We start from the raw sequence: 20,898 nt of genomic DNA on the forward strand, positions 1-20,898 counted from the left end.
CAAAAGGGGACGTAAGTATGAAATCCGCACTAGCCACATACTGATTGCGACAACTACCTTGATATTACTGTTAGTTATCAACTTGTTATTAAGATAAGCCAGGTTTATCAGATATGTGGAATGGGTATAATATCTATTTATCATTTTTATTTTGTTTTGAGAGAAAAGTGGGCTATGCCCAGTTAGATTTATTGATGGCTAATTATTAGTGTACAAGGAGCACAATATTCTAAACTTGGAGAGCACCACAAGGAACAGGACTGGCAAAGCTATCCCTCGTTATCAAGGTTGATACTACAGCTGTGTGAGGCACAGTGCCACCACAGATAAATGCAAATGTTAAGATTACTTATGCCGGCCCGAATCAGATAAATTCAACTAGTGTTACAAAGCTTTCTAGAACCAACATTAAATGGCTAATAGAGTAACTTACAAACCACACCTTATACTATGAAACGACAATAGCCCTGTAGATTTCATTGCAAGGAATTCCTTTTCTTTCCATCGAGTTCAGTATCTAATGAAGACCTCATAAAAATGACTAATAAGAAGAGGGGGACAGCAATCTTTCCTCAAGCTCACGGAAGCCTCTATAGACAGGCTCAGTTTGGTTTTGTGGAAGGGCCAGGCGTCGCACCTCAGTCATATACCTGTAATCACAAATTCAACATGAAAAAAGTTGTTCATAACCAGTAATATAGACATTAGTGGCAGAAACAAAAACTAGCAATCTGACACCAACAGAGCCAAGAAAGCAGTAAATCCAAATTTACAGTAGGCTGTGATAGTGAATCTATCAAACAAAGTATGTTTTTGGGGGGAGAGGCTTGTATGATGATGCATAGAGATAAGAACACAAGCTCTTCTCATTTGTCAAAGGAAAAGGTACAGAATAGTATGGTATTGGAAATGTAAAGAAATTTCGTAAGAAATTTTTTTGCTGCATTGATGTTTGTATGGAAGATTATACTACTGTAAGGTCTAAACCTCCTGATTGTGATTCTTAAATTTAGATAAGACTCCCTGTTGTACAAGGTAGAAATTACCTGTTTGCCAAACTTATGATTTTGTCCCGTATCCCTTGATTTACAACTGTCGTCTGATTCAGCGAAAAGGCCCCACTGTAAATGAAGGAAGCCCCAGCAGTTGTAGTGCCCAATTTATCTGCAAGCACAGACATACCCCACTCACGAAGGACCACAAGCACTGATCTTAGAAGACGCAATCTCAGATTTGATGAGGACAATATCGCTCCATTGGATAACAATTGATCATAAATGCCTAAGACAGGCTCAGGTGCACCTCTACAGGCAGCAAGAAGAGCTCTTGCAATATCTTCATCTCCAACTAACTCAACTCCCGAAGTGAATCTTTCCTGCAAACGATGCCTATTAATCAGCATTACTCAAACTGAATGGAGGGCAAAAAGAAAAGGAGTATAATACTAGTGGTGGTAGGTAACCATATGATCTTAATCCAAATAAATTCAGGATATACATGAGCAACATAACAAACATTGGTGAAGTCGGACATCTGACAAACTTCATATAGTGCAAATAATCATGACGTATATTAATTTTTACCAATGCAGCCTTCTCGAGTTGAAGACATATTGTATCCAATGGTATGCTTGCCCCATCTCCGGGATAAAGATTCGAACCTACTCTCTTCAACATAGAACATGCTTCAGCAACACCGCCTCTTGAAAGGGCTTGATCAAGAAGCCTAGCCCAGGTTTCTCGAACAATTTTGCTATCAGCTTCACCAGAATAGTTTGCAAAGTTGAGAATTTCCAGGCACATCTAAGAAGCATACCAAGTGTGAGAAATTGTTTAGCTCCAAAAATAATTTTCTGGACATTTGGAAATAATGTCAACACTGAAGTGTTTAGACACAATTACCAGACACAGATAATATCTTTAAGCTAAAACTTACAAAAATAATATGATATTTTCTAATTTGTCAGCGAGGATATAACACATTCAATTACTTGATTTAAAACTAGCAGAAATTTTCTCTGGCTAAAAGTTATACAATGCAATGCATGGCCATAGGTAAGTGTTTCAAACCACATGAAACAGGATGAGTCCAAGTTCAGATTATTCAGCTTATTCAACCCATCACGCATTCATTTATGAACTTATCTGGTTGGTGCCATAATACTATAACATTGATATTAACCTTCATCAACTACTAGTCGTTGTCAATTATGTATTAGAAAAACTTTAATTATTTATGCCAGTGAACCCCATGGATTTGATATTATTGAAACACCTAAATGCATATTTATTACAGAAGGTTGTAGGCTATTGTAGTATCCACAAAAAAGCACATTCATTCTTGCAGATCAAAAGATTCAAAACCAATTTTAAGGGAGTGACTTCTGTTACTGCCAACATTCTGTTAGGGATCAAGTTCTCATATAATTTCCAATGTAAATATGCATTGCAAACAAGTAAAAGAGAATCTATAGTTCTATACTATCAAAAATGCTTCAGCTGTACCATAATTAATCAAAGGCTGGATGCAACAAAATCTAAGAAAATGAATTAACGGGCTTCAGCTTTTCCCAATGCTATCACATAAGACAGAATTACATTCAACCATGTTGCATATCTGAACAAGCTTGTTGCATATTTATGCACTAGTAATAATGTAGTTAATATATTTTAAGACTAATATTAACTAAATTATGTTCAAAAGAGTATTTGAAGCTTTATTCAACAGCCATCTTATGGCAAACAAAAATTGACAATATGCATTGCAATGCATGCTATAAAAAATATATAAAGGCCCTAGAAATAATAAGCAGTAAGAACAATAGGTATTCAAAATCCAACCTCCCAAAGCTGAAATGGAACAGCATAATCATTGTACAGCTGAGTAATGCTCTTCAAGTCCACAGATAGTTCTTTTGCCTTGTCTCTAGCAGCCTTAGCTAATTCGGCGTCAACTAGTAGGTTTCTCTGAGGAAAGGTATCATTTGAAACTGATCCGCTACTCTCAGGTAAATCTTCTAACCTTGTTGCTATCAACTCCAACTCCTCTTTAATTTTCATTTGGAACCGAAGTACCGCAAGTTTAGCTTCAAGCATATCTAACAAGCCATCGTCAGCAGTATTTCTGGTAGAACTAATACTGCTACTTGCACTTTTAGCCTGCAGAACTGCATTGCTCAGATATTGATACCTGCTTTCACCAAAAAATGCAAGTGTTCTAGGAAGTCAAGGCAGTCATCATTTGAGGGCCTTCAGAATTATTATGATTTCCAAAGCATGTTAAAAACTTAAAATCACAGAAACAAGGTAAGAAGTAGATTTAATGTTCACAGACCTCTGCAGTAGAGTAGGAGCCTCCTCTACATTAGAGCATTGCCTCTCTGCCAGCCTATACAATACATGAGCAGCAAGTAAATGCTGCCCTTTTAGTACATAATACTTGGCTAGGAGATCAAGATACTTTGTATAACTAGAAGGAACAGCAGCCTCTCTATCATGCAAGTGAGGACTTGTTGATATATCTGGTGTGACAACCTGAACAATGAATATCAGTTAGAGCCAAAGATAACACAAATCTGCATTTATGCAAAGCATGCTTCAAGTAGAACTGGTAGTTCATGTTAGTGCAAAAGAGTGCTTTTTCTAGTTGACATTATTTTGCTCCATTCAGTACGTTTGGAGATGCTACAGGTGGAAGTCACAACTATTTAACATAAAGCACGTTGGAATGGTGGATGGTTGGTACAGATAACCATGGATAAAATTTAAAAAGGTTTGTCATGGTCAACCTCCACTATGAAGACAAAGCAAAACCACAAATTGATCAACTACCAGATCAGATTTACCTGACTTATTCACATCAAACAAATGGGGCAGGTGAGGCAAGTCATCTGTTTCAGGCATGCACACATAGGGTAATGGCTCGGGCATAGATATTAGTTAAAAATAAGTGACAGTTGCATTGATCAATCTACATGATACACACGTGTTGTGACCTGGACCTAACCAAACCTGCTGAGGCATGCGAGTGCAGCTAATGGGCAAGCTCTTATGGCCAGGAGCCACCCTGTGAAACAAATGGATTATGTATTTCTCAGGTACAGAGCCCAAGTCAAATTTGGATTTCTACCCCTACAAATTGCCTGCCATTTTCTCTACAAACATATTTTACAATATTTCATATTTTAAGTGGCATTTACTCCTCTTCTAGTTCACTAGAATAAGTTTAGCACAAACTCACTATGATCAAATGATTCATTACGTCTAGAATAAAAGTTCTGCAAAGTTTTCATATGTATTCATTACCTCTTGTAGAGACTTACGGCCAGCACTCTGGAGAAACGATACCAAATCAGAGCCCCCATACTCCAGCAGTTCATTTTCAAGGCCAAGTTCAATCAATGTCTTGTACAAATGCTCATGAAAGGCTGTGTCAGGCCACTGGACACCAAGCTGAATAATCTGCCTTATGTATTTGTTGCGAGAAGCCTCGTCAATGACAGATCCTGAACCAGAAGTCCCAAATTCTCTCTGCAGCCCACTTTGTCCACCAGCCTTAAGAGAACGAATGGCATTCATGATTATTTCATAGCAGTCTTCACGCTGAGCAACTATTGTATCACGGTCTCTTGGATCTATTTTGTTATTGATAGAATCAACATTTGAATCAAGAGCTTGAGCTTTCTGCAGAGGAAGGCGAACGACAGCTTCATAAAATCTACAAAAGAAGTTAATGTTAATTTGTGATGATATCATATAAAAAATTATAGATGTCAGATTAGTATTACTCCTAAAACTAACCTTAGAATCTCAAACCGCTTGCATACACTGCTCAAATCTGCAGACTCTGGAACTTTAGTTAAGAGGTTGAAGGCGTCTCTTGCAAGAATCTCCCTCTCATCAGCTTTGCTCGTGACAGAGGCTCTTTCAAGACATTCAACAGCTAAGTAATACTTGTAGTCAGACTCATTAAAGTAACTTGGACAACCCTCCTTCAGTTTTGCACTGATCTCATCCACAGTGCCCCTGCCATCTGAACCAATATAGTACTGCAACAAAAAATAAAAATATTGGATAAAATATACTCAAGTATCACATATACCATTCAGTAACTAAGAAACAAATAATAGGCTGATTGGCATCAGTCACCAGATATTTACTCTAATCAAACCATATATTATCGATCATTAAGTTTTAGAGAAGATGCTGAGTCGCCATCATCACAAATGCACTATGCACATAACATGAAGATAAAATAAATATTACCTCCATAAGCCCAGAAATAAGTCGCATGGCGAGCTGGTCACCTTCCTCAGAACATACCAATTGATGGAATGCTAATTGAACTAACTTTTGACGTGAATTACTATCTAAACTCTGAACCAAGCGAGTAACATTATGATGGGAAATAAGCTGGAGTAAGAAAAGTGCTTCACTAGATCTCCGAAGCAACCGCCTAAGACATTCCATTGCTCTGACCTGTATAGTCAATGCAGCAATTTAGAAAAAATTAAATGGCAAACAACTTATGTGAATTCCAACTGTAATACTTTACCTCCATGGCAGCTAACTCTGCTGACGTATAAAGGAGTCGTTGCTTTTTATTCAATGCAACACGATCTGCTGAGTCAACCTCACGAGTTTGCGGACCAAAAGACTTTCTTGCTGCAATATGATTACTAGTCCCGGTGTGTGCATCAGTCCCATAAAGGATCGAGCCTGAATAATCTCCTAGACCAGCAACATATCCATAGAGCCCTCTTCTCTTGTTCCTTCTGGATCTTAGAAAATGTTCTAAGGAACGAATTTTGGCTTCAAGGACCTTCATCGCCCCAGATGACAGCCTGCAAACAATCACTCCATCAAGACAAGCATCAGAAGCTACTTGTCCTCGAACTATCATAACAGGCAACTCCCATATAGGAAAGAGCAATCTAGATGAGCATAAACAAAGTCCCTCATGTGCACCAGAGAATACAGGTTCTGCCTCTTGAACAACCTGCCCCATACTGAACCCTCCAGCTTGAGTTCTCGCATTTGATAGAGCAGCAGTACCATCAATTTGTGGCATGCCAACAATTCCAGGGTCCTCAAATGTTTCAGCTGCTTTCTCAGCGACTGTATTGCTTATGAGATTTTCTTCAGCATAAACTAACTTTGCAGCCAGCATTAGACACATTGCTGCAGCTTCTCCAGCACCAAAACGATTGAAAAAATCCTCTATTTGCGATCTTGATGCATTGGATTCAAACAATCTTCTTAGGATGTCCACAGGTCTGTTAAAAACTACCTCCATCAAACCCATGGTACTAAATACAACCACCCTCCTCCTAGGCAAGATATGCTGGGTTGGCAGATCTCCTTTGGCCCAAAGTTTTGCAGATGCCTTTTCACAAGAATCTCGTAAAAATGAAAAGGCTTCTGCATCGGAGTATAAAGACTGCACAATACATGCAGTATCTGGCAGTGGCAAAACATCAGCAGCACAAAGCATCCGGCCCTCAACATGCAGAGATGATACGGATTCCCGTAATGCACGAGAACTTCTAGTAGTCGTTCCAAAATTACCAGAAAGAGATGACTGGATAGTCGAATCTCTGTGCACAATCAGGAGTGAGGACATAGAAGAAGCTGTCGAATCTGATAGTACAAAAGTGCCTGCAGAATAAAAAGCTGATTCTACCTTCAAAGCAAGATCATCTGGCTGAGCTCTACCAGCAGCAGAAATGGCACCAAAAGTAAGACCACCACCAACCCCTAATGGAGGTGAAGGCCTAGTTGCAATAATTTTTAAACAGGTTGGCCTTTGGAGAGGCTTACTCAGTCCAACCGAAGAACTATTTCCACCTGATGAGGATGTGGAAAGATACAATCTCCTGCCATCTGATAAAACAGCAACCACATGTAGCCATTTTGACTCCACAGGTGATAATGGTGCAATACAAACTATAGATGGTTTTTCTGCACGTGTAGCTGCTCTTGATCCAGCGGACCATCGACTTCCATATTGTGCATCTCGTGGATCAACCAAATTCTTTTCTTCAGCAATTTTTGTGAGGGGGCCATCACCATTAGCTCCTAGGTCAAAGGCCAGCAATTTCATGCCTTCTGTTCTTGCATAAATGATATGCCTTTCATCATCAACCACCATGTCAACAACTGGATCGACAGCTCCAAATTTCAGAGCATTGGGCAATACCCACCTGAATATTAAACAGAAGCAGTGCTTAGGCATTGAAACACAATGAGATAAGAGGGATAATAGAGTACCATGATCATATCACACATTAGCTTATGTACCTTGAAAGAAGATTACCCAGGCCGCTAGTGAGGCAAATCTTACGACAACGCTTACGCCAGCCTGAGCCAGTTGTGTATTGTATTTCATATATGTGTCCATCACGACCAGCTAGGAAAATGTGACCCTTATCAGTACAGGCAACGCATGTCATTGTGATACCATCAGATGGTATTGTATACTCAGGCAAAGGATGTAATGAAAGTTCAGCATATGGATCGGTTCCATCCCCACTACTAGTGCAGCAAACTCCAACAAGAATTAACTAGAAAAAATATACAATATAAATTTAGTTACATTAACATGACATTTAAGCATCAAGAAAAAAAGGAAATATAGAGAAAAACACTTCTATGACTTCTGGTGGCTATCAACAAATCATATGATCAACTATCACAGAGCACAAGGAAAATGAAATTGTAAAAATTAACAAAAAAGTGAAAGAAACTTTTAGGTGAATATATATGACTCCATGTAAGCATGTATTATCTCAAAAGACACAATTGGTCTGGAAGCTCTCCATGAAACTTAACGTGATTGATACAACTGTTAACATGGACTCATATTTTTAATTTACACACCAAGTTTTATCTCCGCCATGCTCCATCATGGTCTGTTTTGTAAACATAGTCACATGGAGATATCCAATGTTGAATGTGTTAACTAAACAAAATCACTTCAAGGATAACAGCATACTGTTGTGACAACCTTAATGATAGTATTTGTACCTCAACTGGAGTTGCTATGACTAAAATATATTGAATGGCTTCAACAAATATTCCAGGCTTTGCTCTAGCAAGGCCAACAGCGCAAATTGCCTGCTCCTCACCATTATATTCTTGGCACTGTCCATCCCTAATCACATAAAAGACACCCAACATCGTCAGATATCTAGGGATAAGGGAAGAAACAATAAACATGCAATCCATAATAAAATATACAAAATAGAAAAACTGAAAAGAAAGTTGACTGCAATAGGTAGAAAAGATAAGGTTTCCAGTTTTTGCTCTAGCAGTTTATTGAATTATGTACCTGTACAGAATTTAGCAACTTAGTATGAAGAATGACAGGTGAAAATATGATTTTCTTCTTTAGTACTTTAAATTTCCCAGAGTCGGTGTTAAACTGTGAAAAAATAAGAAAACTTTGAAGGAAAAAATAAGAGCCAAAAAGGTCTCAACTGCTCATGACTGAGGTCATGCCCCAATGCCAAGGAGTTGGCTCTGTGTAGCCAAAGTTGTAGGTCTTGTAGTGTGCCATAATCAACTTGTAGACTTGTATCATGCCTTGCCAGCACATTTGCCCCTAAATACAGGATAATCTCTTGCATTAAGGTTGTGCTGCAGCAATATCCTCTGTTATGGACCAATTTGGGCACTTCCCATTTAGGAGTCAACATTACAAAAAAAAGTATGGAGTTACTTCAACATGATGGAGGCGTCTCCAAGTGGAAGAGAGGCAAAGGCAAGGATTAAAAGGATAATAGACATAGTTGGGGCATAACCAATTATACAGCAAGCCCATTGTATGACATCCTTTTAAATTTTCTATTAATTTGGTATTATTGCTAACTAGCCAATCTTCTTTCAATATTTTTTTCTTGGATTCGATGCACTAATAACTAGCCACATCATCTAGTAAAATTCCACAGGGACACTTGGATGCTTCACATGATGTCATTGAGCCTCTCCCTTCCTTACAGATGCTTAATATAGTTTATGAACATAACTTTGTGGCTTATTAATATCCATATTATAAACTAAAGGTTGATACAATGGTAATTTGCCTACATGGAATTGGCATATTTGATTGTGTGAATATAAAAGAAGTTTAATTATCTCTACGAAATAAATTGGTGATATGGTATTCAATGCTTCATGAGGAGTGAATTGATGTGAGAAGTCCATTAAGCAGAATAAGATCGACCATGATTAATGAAAAAAAGCTATAACATGGACATTGGAGGATTAAGTAGCATGTTTGTAATTTATAGGACAGTAGAGTATGGGATGCAGTCAGCTACTTGAACAGTTGAACAATACAAAATAAGAAATAAGTTGCCTAAAAAAGATGTAAGTCAAGCAATCTAGACAAGCACATATTTTTTCTAGCATATTTAAATGTTCCGAGGATGCACTGCATTTGATGGAGATAAGGAAGATTAGATGAAGAAATAAAGCTGGAGCACCAGGTTACAAATCGTACCACTTATCAAAGCGCCAAATAAACAAAGAATTGTCAACTGACGCCCAAGCTCGGTGTATTTCAGAAAATATTCCACAAAGCGCCGTTCCTTCACCACCAGCTGCATTATACCTTTCAATGAGCATTTGAGGTAGTTCCCGAGTTTCCGCAACTTCAACCAAAGGAGGCCACTGCAACAGAACCATGTTATACAGGCACGAGACCTTAGGAAACAATACATACACTGCTTAGCAAACCATAGAACCTAAAGAGATCTGCATGAGAAAACAAGTTTCTTCCCAAGTTCATACAGTGATATGCTTAAACACCAAGTTTTATCATATAAATCAATTTCTACTTCAAGGCTCCAAAATATGGACAGTGAACCAATTAAAGGGACACCACAATTTTAAACTCTAGATTTCTTGTTTTACCTATCAATTAAGCTACTCCGACTGATGAAAACGTAATTCTTACAATCAGAGAAACTTCAGAAATTATATCTAAATCAGCTTAATAATTTGTGAGTTAGGTATCAAAATTTTGTTTCTTCAACAACTTTTAGGGCAATGTTGGGGGTGAAGAGATCAAGGAAACGAATACCTCTTTGGGATGGGCGGAATAGGGGTGGCTCGCATATCGAGAAGCCTCGAGAGCCTCCTCGAGATCGAGCTGGGCGGCGACGTCCTTGCCGATTCGCTCGCTGATATGGAGGCCGGCGGAGGCGACGTCGGGCCCGATGATCTCGTCCTCCCATGCCATCTCGATCTCCGGGGAAAACCCTAAAAGACGACGACGAGCTAGAGAGAGAGAGTGTGCGCAAGAGAGGCGGGGAAAGGGTTTTGAGAAGGGTTTGGGTTTTTTTTCGGGGCCTCTTCGGGCGGGCTGTGGAATGGCGCGTTAAAAGGTAATTTAGATGCAACCATTATGGCAATTTCACATATTTGCACCTTTCAAATATTATAATTATACCCTTCAAATAATTTATGGTGATAAAAATAATCATCTTAACCTTCATGAAAAAGGTTAAATAGGTGTAATGATCCTTGAGTGTGGTAATAAATAATAATCACCAGTAGTTTATTATACTCTCTTCCAAATTTAAACCCTTTTATAAATTGTACGTATTATACGTTGCCAATAATCATGTGAAAGTAAAATGATCCGGACGAGTATTCACATCTAAGGTAATTAAGCAGCTGGCGTTCTTCTTATCAGTAATCAATCCATTACGAGGGGGCTAATTCATATACCTGGATACTTATAGGGTGTTTTTTGTAAAAGAGTCCCATCCATAATTAAAGGCAGTTGGTGCGTCTCCCCCAGCTGTAAAACCAACGTGATTAGAGAGGAAGGGGAAAGGAATTTTGCGGAAAATAGAAGGACGATCTCCATAGCTGTCTCCTCCGAAGCTTTCGCTCTGAGATTAGAGTTAGGGTTTCAGCTATCTCCGTCTCCGAGGGTTCCTCTTCCTCGCGGCGAACTCCTCCGCACCATCCGACGGGATTTAGACTCGTAATGTTCCGATTCGAGCAGGAGAAGATTCGGAAGCGTCTCTTGGATCCAACCATCGCGGGATAGCGCACGGATCTCCGGCTTATGGTCGCTGCCGACATGGCCGACGGGCTCTCGATTATTCCGGCGGCTGTTCTCAGGAACCTCGCCGACAAGCTGTACGAGAAGCGGAAGAATGCGGCGCTCGAGGTGCTATAATTTCTTCCCTTTCTGGATTGCCTTTCTCTAAATTGAATTCTGCTGTTAGATCGTTGATTCTGGATTACATTAAGAACTATTTTTACTGCGATAGATTGAAGGCATCGTGAAGCCGCTGGCTCTAGCAGGGGAGCACGAGAAGATAGCTGCTGTTATTAATTGGTTGACGGTTGAATTCACCTACTCACCCCAGGCAAATCATAGGAAGGTTTGTTCTTGATGCATTAAGTTAATTGTTGCTCTTTGCAGATACACTACAGTGAACTCGAGGAATTTGTTAATTAGTGACGTTTAAATCTTGATGTTATCTACTGTAGGGTGGATTAATTGGACTTGCTGCAGTGACAGTTGGTTTAACAACAGAAGCTGCGCAGCATCTTGAGGTTAGTGAATACAAGATTTTTTTACTTGAATAGGTATTTTGCAAGTTTGCGTTGCCTTTACTCAATATGAAAAGCAAGTATGTTTGAACAGTGATTAGTTTTGGGAAATGCTGCAGCAAGTTCCGTCAGTCTGTTGTTGGTTATGTTCATGTTTTAAGACTATCGACCAAGCCAGTGCTGCTGAAGGACTGGTATGGTACAAAAGTACTTAACCTTAACTGTTAAGTAATGTCACTATCTGGCATGACAGAACTCGTTTCCACTAGTAATGTATTGGATGGCATGGTACAAAATATTGCTTGATTAATGGTATTGTACTATTGTCTTTATGAGTACTAACTATGATAGTTGGTAGGGAAGGAAGCAATAAAAGATATACAAAGAGAAAAGCAGAACAGGAGAGTAAATAAGCACTGAGATTATGAGCGAAAGTGGGCTAGTGAATTAAAAGAACTTCTATATTTTCTTCGGTATTGAGCACCACCCAAACTTTATACTAAAAGAGGTCTATTTTTGCTAGTTCGGCATCCATGTTATCAACCTGACAGTAAAATGCCAAGTTGATTATTTGCTTATAAGATGAACCAGTGATGAGTTTCAACAATTTTTTACCAAATAAAATACTGAAATATTTAATATTTTTCTTTTCAGGAGACACTAAACATAACAACGCTAATACTTAATTCCAATATACTGAGCCTGTGACCTAATAATTTTTTGAGATGTGTTGGCTTGCCATAATAAAAATCATGAGAAGATTAGTGACTTAATCTGTAAGTAAAACGCTGAATTTATACCTCTTTTATTATTAAATTTGAGGTGGGATCCAGTTCGGTATATAAAATTTAGAAGAGGGTTAGTTTGGACAAAACTTTGCCCTCTGCAAGTCTCATGCGCTTCTCATCAGATAAACTCACCTCATTAAGAACCTACTTTTTGGGCATCTTGTGTAAATAAGATATGTGGTAAATCCAATGGTTACAAATAATGCCTGTTTATAGAAAGAGCTATAGATTGTGTGTAAATTATCATTTCCATTTTTCAAGATCCTGACTTGTAAACGTCAAGATATAGTTGATCGAAAGCCAAAAAATTATACATAAAAGTACTAGTGAGCAAGTTCTTGGATCTTGAAGGAGAGACATTGTCCAGCTGGAGCAATACTGCTTTCCAAAACATATTTTTTCCTTTTCTAGTACATTAAATTAATTTGCTAAAACAATTGTGTCATTTCCTGTTCATAAAAGGAGTTCTCGTACTAAATTTATTACAATTGTTTTAATTTGTCTGATATTTATGTTTGATACTTTTTTCCCCTATTTTGTGTTCTCTGTGGAGTGTTTTGTGGATGTTTTAATTTGTTTCATTTCGTGGTACTTTGTCTAATATATATATTTTCTTTAATCTGTTAGCAAATTGTACCACCTGTACTTAATTCCTTCCATGATCAAGATAGCAGAGTTCGATATTATGCCTGTGAAGCGCTTTACAACATAGCAAAGGTGAGTATGTATTTCTTTAGTGAGCTTGCAATGGGGCGACTTAATTAATTGAAGGATCTAATTATAACTTTCCTCTTACCTTAGGTTGTAAGAGGAGATTTCATTATTTTCTTTAACAAGATATTTGATGCACTATGTAAGCTGTCAGCAGACTCTGATGGCAATGTGCAGAGTGCCGCACATCTTCTAGACAAGCTTGTAAAGGTAAGAAAATAATTAATTCTTTCTCCTATAGGAGGAAAAGCACTTTCGTTGTTCTTTTATTGTTCTTATTATGTTATGGATTGACATATTGACCAGGATATTGTAACTGAGAGTGATCAGTTCAGGTGCATCATCTTGTCTTATTTGTTTCAGACATTCAGTATTTAACCAAGCTCTACTTCTTTAGAGGACCATATGTTTACCCGATTACATCTTTTTTTTTCTTTTAAAGCATAGAAGAATTTATACCGCTTTTGAGAGAGCGTATGAATGTACTCAACCCTTTTGTACGACAATTTTTGGTGGGATGGATCACCGTGTTGGATAGTGTTCCGGAAATTGATATGCTTGGTTTCCTTCCAGATTTTCTTGATGGTAAGTATGTTCAAATAGATGATGTTCCTGTAACTTTTATGCATTTTTTTCCTAAAATTTATTTTCTTCTCTTTCAAATGGTAAATTTGTTACAGGTCTATTCAATATGTTAAGTGATTCTAGCCATGAAATACGACAGCAAGCTGATTCTGCACTTTCTGAGTTTCTCCAAGAAATAAAAAATTCACCAGTAAGGTTTATACCCAATAGAGTTCCTCTTGCTTTTTCTTGGAGCAAGACAAGAATCTCTTGTTTTTCCTTTCTTATAATTAGAAGTGTCTTTGCATGTATTATCTTTTCATAATTTTTAAAGAATATCTGGAAATATCCTTGTTGGCAGGTCATTTTCACCTTTTGTTCAATACAATAGCAGTAGTATGTCCTAGAGTTGTCATTATGTTAATTTCTGACTGAAGGCATTCTACACTCAAGAATGTAGATTATGGGCGTATGGCTGAAATATTGGTACAAAGGGCAGGTTCTCCTGATGAATTTACTCGGTTGACATCCATCACATGGGTAAAGTACTGACACATGATCATTTGTTTACTATTTAAAAAATAAAATGCTACTTTTACATATTTGGAAGAGATCATTAACACTGGATAGTGCATACTCTGAAATTTGCAGATCAATGAATTTGTAAAACTTGGTGGGGACCAGCTTGTTCCTTACTATGCAAATATTTTAGGAGCTATATTACCTTGCATATCTGACAAAGAGGAAAAGATAAGAGTGGTAGTTTGTTTTTCCTTTGATTTACTGAAGTAGCTTCAGTATTTGGCGCTGCAGTGCTATGCTAATATCTTTGTCCGTGTTCATTCCTTTTGTTCTTAGGTTTCACGTGAAACCAATGAAGAACTTCGTGCCACCAAAGCTGATCCTACTGAAGGATTTGACTTAAAATCTATCCTTTTTATTGCAAGAAGGTGCATTTTGGTTTTTTTTTTGACATTGGCAAATAACTCGTTCTAAATAATTCATGTTTATATATCTTTTGTATGATCAAGAATAGAAGGAAATGCTTCTCATCTTATGCTATGGTACTTAATTCCACTTAATCTAAGTTGAACTGTCCAGTAAATGACATTTACTAGTGCCATATTGCTAAAAATTTTCTTTCAGAGAATTAAACAGTGAATGGGAGGCTACTCGAACTGAATCATTGCATTGGATTGCAACCCTTCTGGCTCTACATCGAGCTGAGGTAGGTAGTTCATTTTTATCTAAGAACTATTCTTGGGCTGAGCATCAGTTGGCATGCACAGGTTGTCCCTTTGTTTGTATACCATCTTAGCAAAGAAGTCTGTATATCATCATAAGCAAAAAGTGAAGACATTTTGTTGGTTGAAGGGCTACTGTAACTTCTGTTGTTGGCCTTCTAAGCACAACCACAAATTGACGGATGTATAGGCACATATTCATAGTTCTTTTAATTTGATTAGTTGTGGGAGTGTGTTCACATCAAATCAAACTAAAAGTTAGATCTCACATATATGTCTTTTCAGAAATTTGTGTTGCATCTGTGGATGGATTGAAGGATACAGGCATTCAACCGTTATGTTCATCTGCCCCATGTAGGCTTAAATTGAATTCATGTGCTCGGGCAGCCTTCTACTAATGATATAGGATTTTGTTTCCTTTTTCTCCTTTTAGAAATTGTGTTCAACATTATCATGTATATTCCTTTGGACAATTTTCTTGTGTTAGGTATTTGTATTTGGAGTTACAGTCTAGTGATGATTAGTATAGTATACTTGTATGCAATTTCTGTTGTTTTATTGGATATTTTGCTTCAATGCTGGAAGTTAGTTTCATAGTTTTATCTGAATCAGGTTTTAACATACTTGGATGACATCTTTGGTTCACTTCTAAGTGCACTTTCAGATCCTTCTGATGAGGTAAATTTCTTGAAAATGCTATTATTTTTAAAATTTTCCTTGTTTGGTTTAGGTTTAACCAAAATATATAATTAGTAGTGTCCTGGTCTTATCAGAGAGTTGGGAATTTGACTTAGCATGAAGTTATTTCCTGAGGTTGAACTGCGTTTGGTACCTAAGTATCCTTATAGATAGTAGAGCACTGGGACCAATAGAGGCATCAATGAAAAATATCAATGCATAGAGGAGCCAAAACATAAATGCAAGAAGAATATAACCATAAGATTCTTTATGGAGAGAGAGCATTAACAAAGGATTTTTCAAGTCCAAAAAGAAGGGTCCCTAACCAATTGCTGTATAATGGTCATTTTTGTGCAAGTATATGCAAAGCATATCGTCATTGAATTATTTTTGTGGAAGATATAACAACCAACAAGGACTAGTTGTGAAAAAAATTCCAAGATAATACAAAGATGTGAGACATTTCTCAATTTGTCTTGTTTTCATTGTCAATCACATTTTAATTTTGTAGTATTTCCTTAGATATAAACAATTTCTATCCATAAAATAATACTGTTCTGTTGAGTCAATTGAGTGCTTGTTTTTGGCAAAAGTTTCTACCATGTTGCTGTTGTTCTTCATAATGTGATGAAATACTTTCAGCATTCTATGTCTTTGCAGAATGTTAATGTTTTTATGGATGCTGTAGTGTCTCAGAGGTAGTTTTGGTGATACTTATTTGCAGGTAGTTTTGTTGGTGCTGGAAGTGCAAGCATGCATAGCTAAAGAGCCTCATCACTTTAACTGTCTTGTTTCGTGTTTACTCCGTAACTTTCAGAACAATTTTCTGCTTCTCGAGAAGTATGACTATTTTTACTATGTTACAACTGTAAATTTTGTTTTCACTTCTTTATTGAGAGTGATGATCAAAAGAACTACAAATTAAAATGTGTTATTAAGCTAGAATTCCTAGACAATAATGTGTATGCAAATATTTTTGTTGTCCTTCTCAGGCGTGGTGTTTTGATAGTGCGCCGACTTTGTTTTCTTTTGGACGCTGAAAGAGTTTATCGAGAATTTTCAAAATTTCTTGAGAGTGAACATGACTTAGATTTCGCTTCCATTATGGTTCAGGTTCTACCCATTCACTAGAAAATTAAATTTCCATTTTCAGGACATGAAAATTACAATAAATTCCTTTTATCCTTTTGTTTTAGGCTTTGAATTTGATCTTACTCACATCATCTGAATTGGCGGAGCTACGAGCTGTCCTTAAGAAAGGATTGACAAGCTCTTCTGGGAAAGACTTATTTTTATCATTGTACTCGTCTTGGTGCCACTCTTCAATGGCAACCATAAGTTTGTGCTTACTAGCTCAGGTAGTGCACTCTTTGGTTTCTATTTATCGATATTGCTTATACTCCTCTACTTATATATCAATTTTCTTTATGGAAGGTATACCATCATGCGAGCTCCATAATTCAGTCATTGGGGGAAGAAGACGTAAATGTAAAGTTTCTGATGCAACTGGACAAGTTAATCCGTCTTCTGGAGACTCCAATCTTTGCTTACCTCCGATTGCAAGTATGTGTCTTTATGATCTATTAAATCTGAGACTTTACCTTCTATATACTGTTCATGAACTCATGCTATTGTGAGTGGAGAGAGCATGCTTGAAAGATGAAGATTAAGAGGGCATGGGTTATTACAGTTGAGAATAGATATCAGAATCCTCCATAGATAATTGTTTACTTGTTTATGGGTTCAGTTCGGATTGACCAACCTAACCAAGGCCCACCAAACTCATGAATTCTAATTCCTTGTCTGGACTTGATATGCAAAATTGAGGCCCACAATAACTATGGCAGTTGAGACCACAATCAGTAAGGTTGATATGTTGTGGTGGGACTGCCTGTCATCTGTCCTAGTACCCAGACCCGAATTTAGAGTTCTTTTTTATTCTCAAAAACCTCTGAGCTCTCATAATTGATAGGACAGATGACATAGGAGAGTTGATAAAGTTAGCTATTCATGCTTGGAGTCATTTATTGTTGTTGATCTTCTTGTTGTTCCAAAAAACATATCTGTTAATGTAGATAATGCACCTAGTTGTACTATTCTATATAATTACTATTGGTTTATAAGTATATTCACCGTTCATTATGGAATAGTTTAAGGATATTAAATTTGATTTATGTAATTGGCTTCTTTCTAGTCTTCCATTATCCATATTTTGGCCCAGCCATCTAAATTCCATCTAAGTTAGACGATTAGCACTGGAAAGAGTTAAACTACTCAGCTTTATTGACAACTTTAGATAGCTTACCATTTAGCTTACAGTGTCCATCTCTTATTGAGTGTTTCTTTTTCATATACTTGCTTCTAATTTTTTTCCCATCACAAAAGTATGATGAAATATCTTGCTTTACTATCATGAGAATGTAGCATTCACGTATAATTAGTATCATAATGCTAACTAATGCTATAGGTTTTGTATATGCCAAGATGTATTAGGCCTCAATATGTGTGAAGTTTCAATTTGCAGCAACAATTCTTAGATTAATAACATTTGATTGGGAACAATTTTAAGTATTCTTAAACTTCACTATATATTGTTACATGCATATCTACCAAAGGCGTAAGGCTGTAAAAAAAAATTTCTTAGCACTTTTATCTGACTACAGCTGCATCGAAGTTAGTTCTTTTGTGGGTTTAATTATCTGGTTCTTTAGTTCTTACTATATGTTTTTGCTAACTTATGCAGCTTCTTGAGCCTGCGAAACATCCGTGGCTGTTAAGATCGCTGTATGGTCTTTTGATGTTGCTCCCTCAGGTATGCTCACAGTTTTGGCATTTGAGGTCCACATGGTTTTCTCTTAAACTTACATCCACATTACCTATGGTTTAAGCATAGTATTCTTCCAATGATGCACTTGATCTAACCTGGTCTGTAGCAGTGGATTGGTGCACATTCATAATTTCCTATAGCTCTGATTTTCATAACTTGGTTGTTGGTTTCTTCAATTCGTAGGTGGTGGTGGTACTTATATATAAGAACAGTTCTTTGATGTCATTCTAAATGCAACTTTTCCATGTCATTCCATCCTTTTATTTCCTGTATGGCATATGATATATGCTTCTGTATATAAATTATTCTTCTTGTCTGATACCATGTGGAATCATGGGGAAAAGCCAACAAAGTTATCAGATTGAAATAGTTCATATATTCTGGGCTTTTACTTGAGATATTATTGTGCATGTACTGTATTGCAATATGTAAGTACATCAATTGTCTCAGCTGGATAAACAGTTCTCCGTTCTCTAATTTCTCATTTCTACTGTTTCTTTTTTTTAATCTTTGCAGCAAAGTGCAGCCTTTAAGATCTTAAAGACTCGATTGAAGACTGTGCAATCATCCACTTTCAGTAGCGAACATCGCAAATGTCCATTATCAGGGGATCAATACGCTCAGATTCTCCCAATAACAGAAGACAACAACAGAAACCAAAGTGCAGCTCATATTTATAACGCCATCAACTTCGCATCCAAACTGGAAGAATTTGAAAACATGCAGCAACGGCATCGAGCAAATGCGAGATCTCGTGTGCAATCTCGCAACTTCACATCATCAACAGTGTTGCAGGTGCCAGAATTTATGGCATAAACTACTCCGTAGCTCTTTTTCAATCTTTTTTGAAATATGTGTTGATTTTTTGTTCTTTTGTTTCTTTCACAACCTGAATAACAGTTAATATCCTTTCTTAGGCAGCAACCATAGTTCACAGCTTCTCATATTATCATATAATCCTCTTCAGATTAAGAATATCAATTCACTGTCCTGCATGGTATGCAGGAGATTCAAAGATCTGAAAAAGCACGCCGTTCTTCCCCTCTTACTGAGATTAGTCGGCCTCCTTCTAGATCATCGTGGAGTGTGTCGGAACTGTTGCAACATTGACCAAAGGTAATTTTTTTAATCTGCTTCAGGTCATTCACCAACCGTTGCATTACTAATTCATTTGGAGCGTGCAATCTTTCATCTGCAAAGGAGACACAAGTGGATGTAAATTGTATATTCTCAACGGTTTGTTCTTGCTAGCTTTTTGTGATGGATGGATGGCAAGCATTGGCTGAATTGAGTATGTTCAACTCTCTAGTGCCTATTTCTTTTTTTTTGTCTTTTTCTTACAATACAAATGGCTGCTCATATGGTTTTTGTAACTTTTAATTGAAGGCCATCTGAGCAGAGAGGAATGGGGCTCAGGTTAGGGGATTCAGTTGTTTGTACCGTTCAGCTAGTTCAGCGATCCAAATAAAAGCAGTCAGGAAATGTAGGTTCTTAGTTACTAGTGTGAGTTATGCAGATAATTTTTATTTTGGAAGATGAGGCAGGCCGGTGGCATATGCTTGTAAGAATGTCATTCCAGTCGAGTAATAGTTTTCTTCTTCTCCATGTAAGAATTTGTATCTTCTCATTTATTCATTTTTACATCCAAGAGGTAAAAAAGTTTGGATTCTTTTCTGTTGTGCATACTATCTCACCTGTATCTTAGCCTTATTGTGAAAACCTCTTTTTATATATATTGGAAGCTCTGCTTATTGGTTTGTATGGGCATAACTTGTAAAGATGTACTCTATCCAGAATCTATCAAGGTTGCCACCTTGAGCAGTTTTTTCAAAAGTAAATTTAGAGATGGATGAAATTAAAATCAATATACAGACATTACGGCAGAAAACAAATAATAAATGAGATAGAAATATTAAGGCAAATATGATAAACATCATGAGATTTTTATATAGAATTTTTTTAAAAAAAATTGAGTAAAAATTACAAATTTTCATATCTTTGCTATAAGATATACTTGCAACTCGTCTCATGGTTTGATATTCATGGCTAATTGTTGCTGTGGCAAGCTATTCTTCATGAAATGGTCCGTTAATTTTGTTAGAACCCATAGATTTAAAACTCATCTCAATACTTCCTTGTGATGATGATGTAGATAGATTGATGTAAAATCTCTAGCAAAGATCTTTAGTAAATCTTGAACAAAAAGAATCCGTCCTCTTTTTCAAAAAAGCTCATAGAATTATGATATGGGAAAGATCTCCAAAAGCCTTATGCTTTCACAAAGATTAAGGACTTCTCTTTTAAACTCCTCTAAAAATTTGGATTGCTTCTCTGAGGATATATTGAAAATGAATTGATCCACATAGACATAGTGAATTATTTCATTATATCTTGTATTGGATTTGGATGCTAATACTACCTAGCAAGACAGAAGGTTGTCAAATTCTCGGTGGTCCTCATTCCATATCTTTCCTATAACCTACATCGAGTTAACATGATTAGTATTTGACACT

The 20,898-nt window shown here is 37.0% G+C and overlaps 2 protein-coding genes across 4 annotated transcripts; one reads left to right on the plus strand and one right to left on the minus strand.

Moving 5' to 3' along the window:
• Positions 1 to 261: 261 nt before the first annotated feature.
• Positions 262 to 10,389, minus strand: LOC140786948 (nuclear pore complex protein NUP155). Its single transcript, XM_073135672.1, has 13 exons — positions 10,084 to 10,389; positions 9,502 to 9,671; positions 8,025 to 8,151; positions 7,299 to 7,561; positions 5,554 to 7,201; positions 5,265 to 5,477; positions 4,800 to 5,047; positions 4,305 to 4,716; positions 3,334 to 3,533; positions 2,841 to 3,189; positions 1,584 to 1,802; positions 1,047 to 1,375; positions 262 to 650 (listed from the first exon to the last, which is right to left on the minus strand). Exons 1-13 carry the CDS (start codon positions 10,240 to 10,242, stop codon positions 542 to 544), a joined length of 4,446 nt encoding a protein of 1,481 aa, XP_072991773.1. The 5' UTR covers positions 10,243 to 10,389; the 3' UTR covers positions 262 to 541.
• Positions 10,390 to 10,804: 415 nt separating this feature from the next.
• LOC140786546 (protein VAC14 homolog) lies at positions 10,805 to 20,146 on the plus strand. Of its 3 annotated transcripts, none has more exons than XM_073135044.1 (22): positions 10,805 to 11,184; positions 11,288 to 11,401; positions 11,511 to 11,576; positions 12,989 to 13,078; positions 13,163 to 13,282; positions 13,379 to 13,407; positions 13,515 to 13,657; positions 13,753 to 13,847; positions 14,090 to 14,176; positions 14,288 to 14,395; positions 14,495 to 14,586; positions 14,783 to 14,864; positions 15,493 to 15,558; positions 16,283 to 16,398; positions 16,551 to 16,671; positions 16,755 to 16,916; positions 16,993 to 17,121; positions 18,302 to 18,370; positions 18,902 to 19,180; positions 19,391 to 19,501; positions 19,586 to 19,676; positions 19,772 to 20,146. In XM_073135044.1, exons 1-20 carry the CDS (start codon positions 11,080 to 11,082, stop codon positions 19,493 to 19,495), a joined length of 2,178 nt encoding a protein of 725 aa, XP_072991145.1. In that variant the 5' UTR covers positions 10,805 to 11,079; the 3' UTR covers positions 19,496 to 19,501; positions 19,586 to 19,676; positions 19,772 to 20,146. The 3 variants fall into 3 exon arrangements, with proteins under 3 accessions (XP_072991145.1, XP_072991146.1, XP_072991147.1); XM_073135045.1 differs by having other exon boundaries at positions 19,402 to 19,501; XM_073135046.1 differs by lacking the exons at positions 10,805 to 11,184; positions 11,288 to 11,401; positions 11,511 to 11,576 and adding an exon at positions 11,669 to 11,767.
• Positions 20,147 to 20,898: the final 752 nt, after the last annotated feature.

The sequence above is a fragment of the Typha latifolia genome, chromosome 4 (genome assembly GCF_019914945.1).
Source record: "Typha latifolia isolate L0001 chromosome 4, TyphaL0001v2, whole genome shotgun sequence".
Lineage (NCBI taxonomy): Eukaryota > Viridiplantae > Streptophyta > Magnoliopsida > Poales > Typhaceae > Typha > Typha latifolia.

Coding starts and splice junctions, on each gene's coding strand:
- LOC140786546 (XM_073135044.1), top strand. CDS start 11,080: ATGGTCGCTGCCGACATGGCCGACGGGCTCTCGATTATTCCGGCGGCT. Junction 13,408..13,514: donor ACTGAGAGTGATCAGTTCAG/GTGCATCATCTT, acceptor TTTCTTTTAAAG/CATAGAAGAATTTATACCGC. Junction 13,658..13,752: donor CCTTCCAGATTTTCTTGATG/GTAAGTATGTTC, acceptor AATTTGTTACAG/GTCTATTCAATATGTTAAGT.
- LOC140786948 (XM_073135672.1), bottom strand. CDS start 10,242: ATGGCATGGGAGGACGAGATCATCGGGCCCGACGTCGCCTCCGCCGGC. Junction 9,672..10,083: donor ATTCCGCCCATCCCAAAGAG/GTATTCGTTTCC, acceptor GTTCTGTTGCAG/TGGCCTCCTTTGGTTGAAGT. Junction 1,803..2,840: donor TTCCATTTCAGCTTTGGGAG/GTTGGATTTTGA, acceptor TATGCTTCTTAG/ATGTGCCTGGAAATTCTCAA.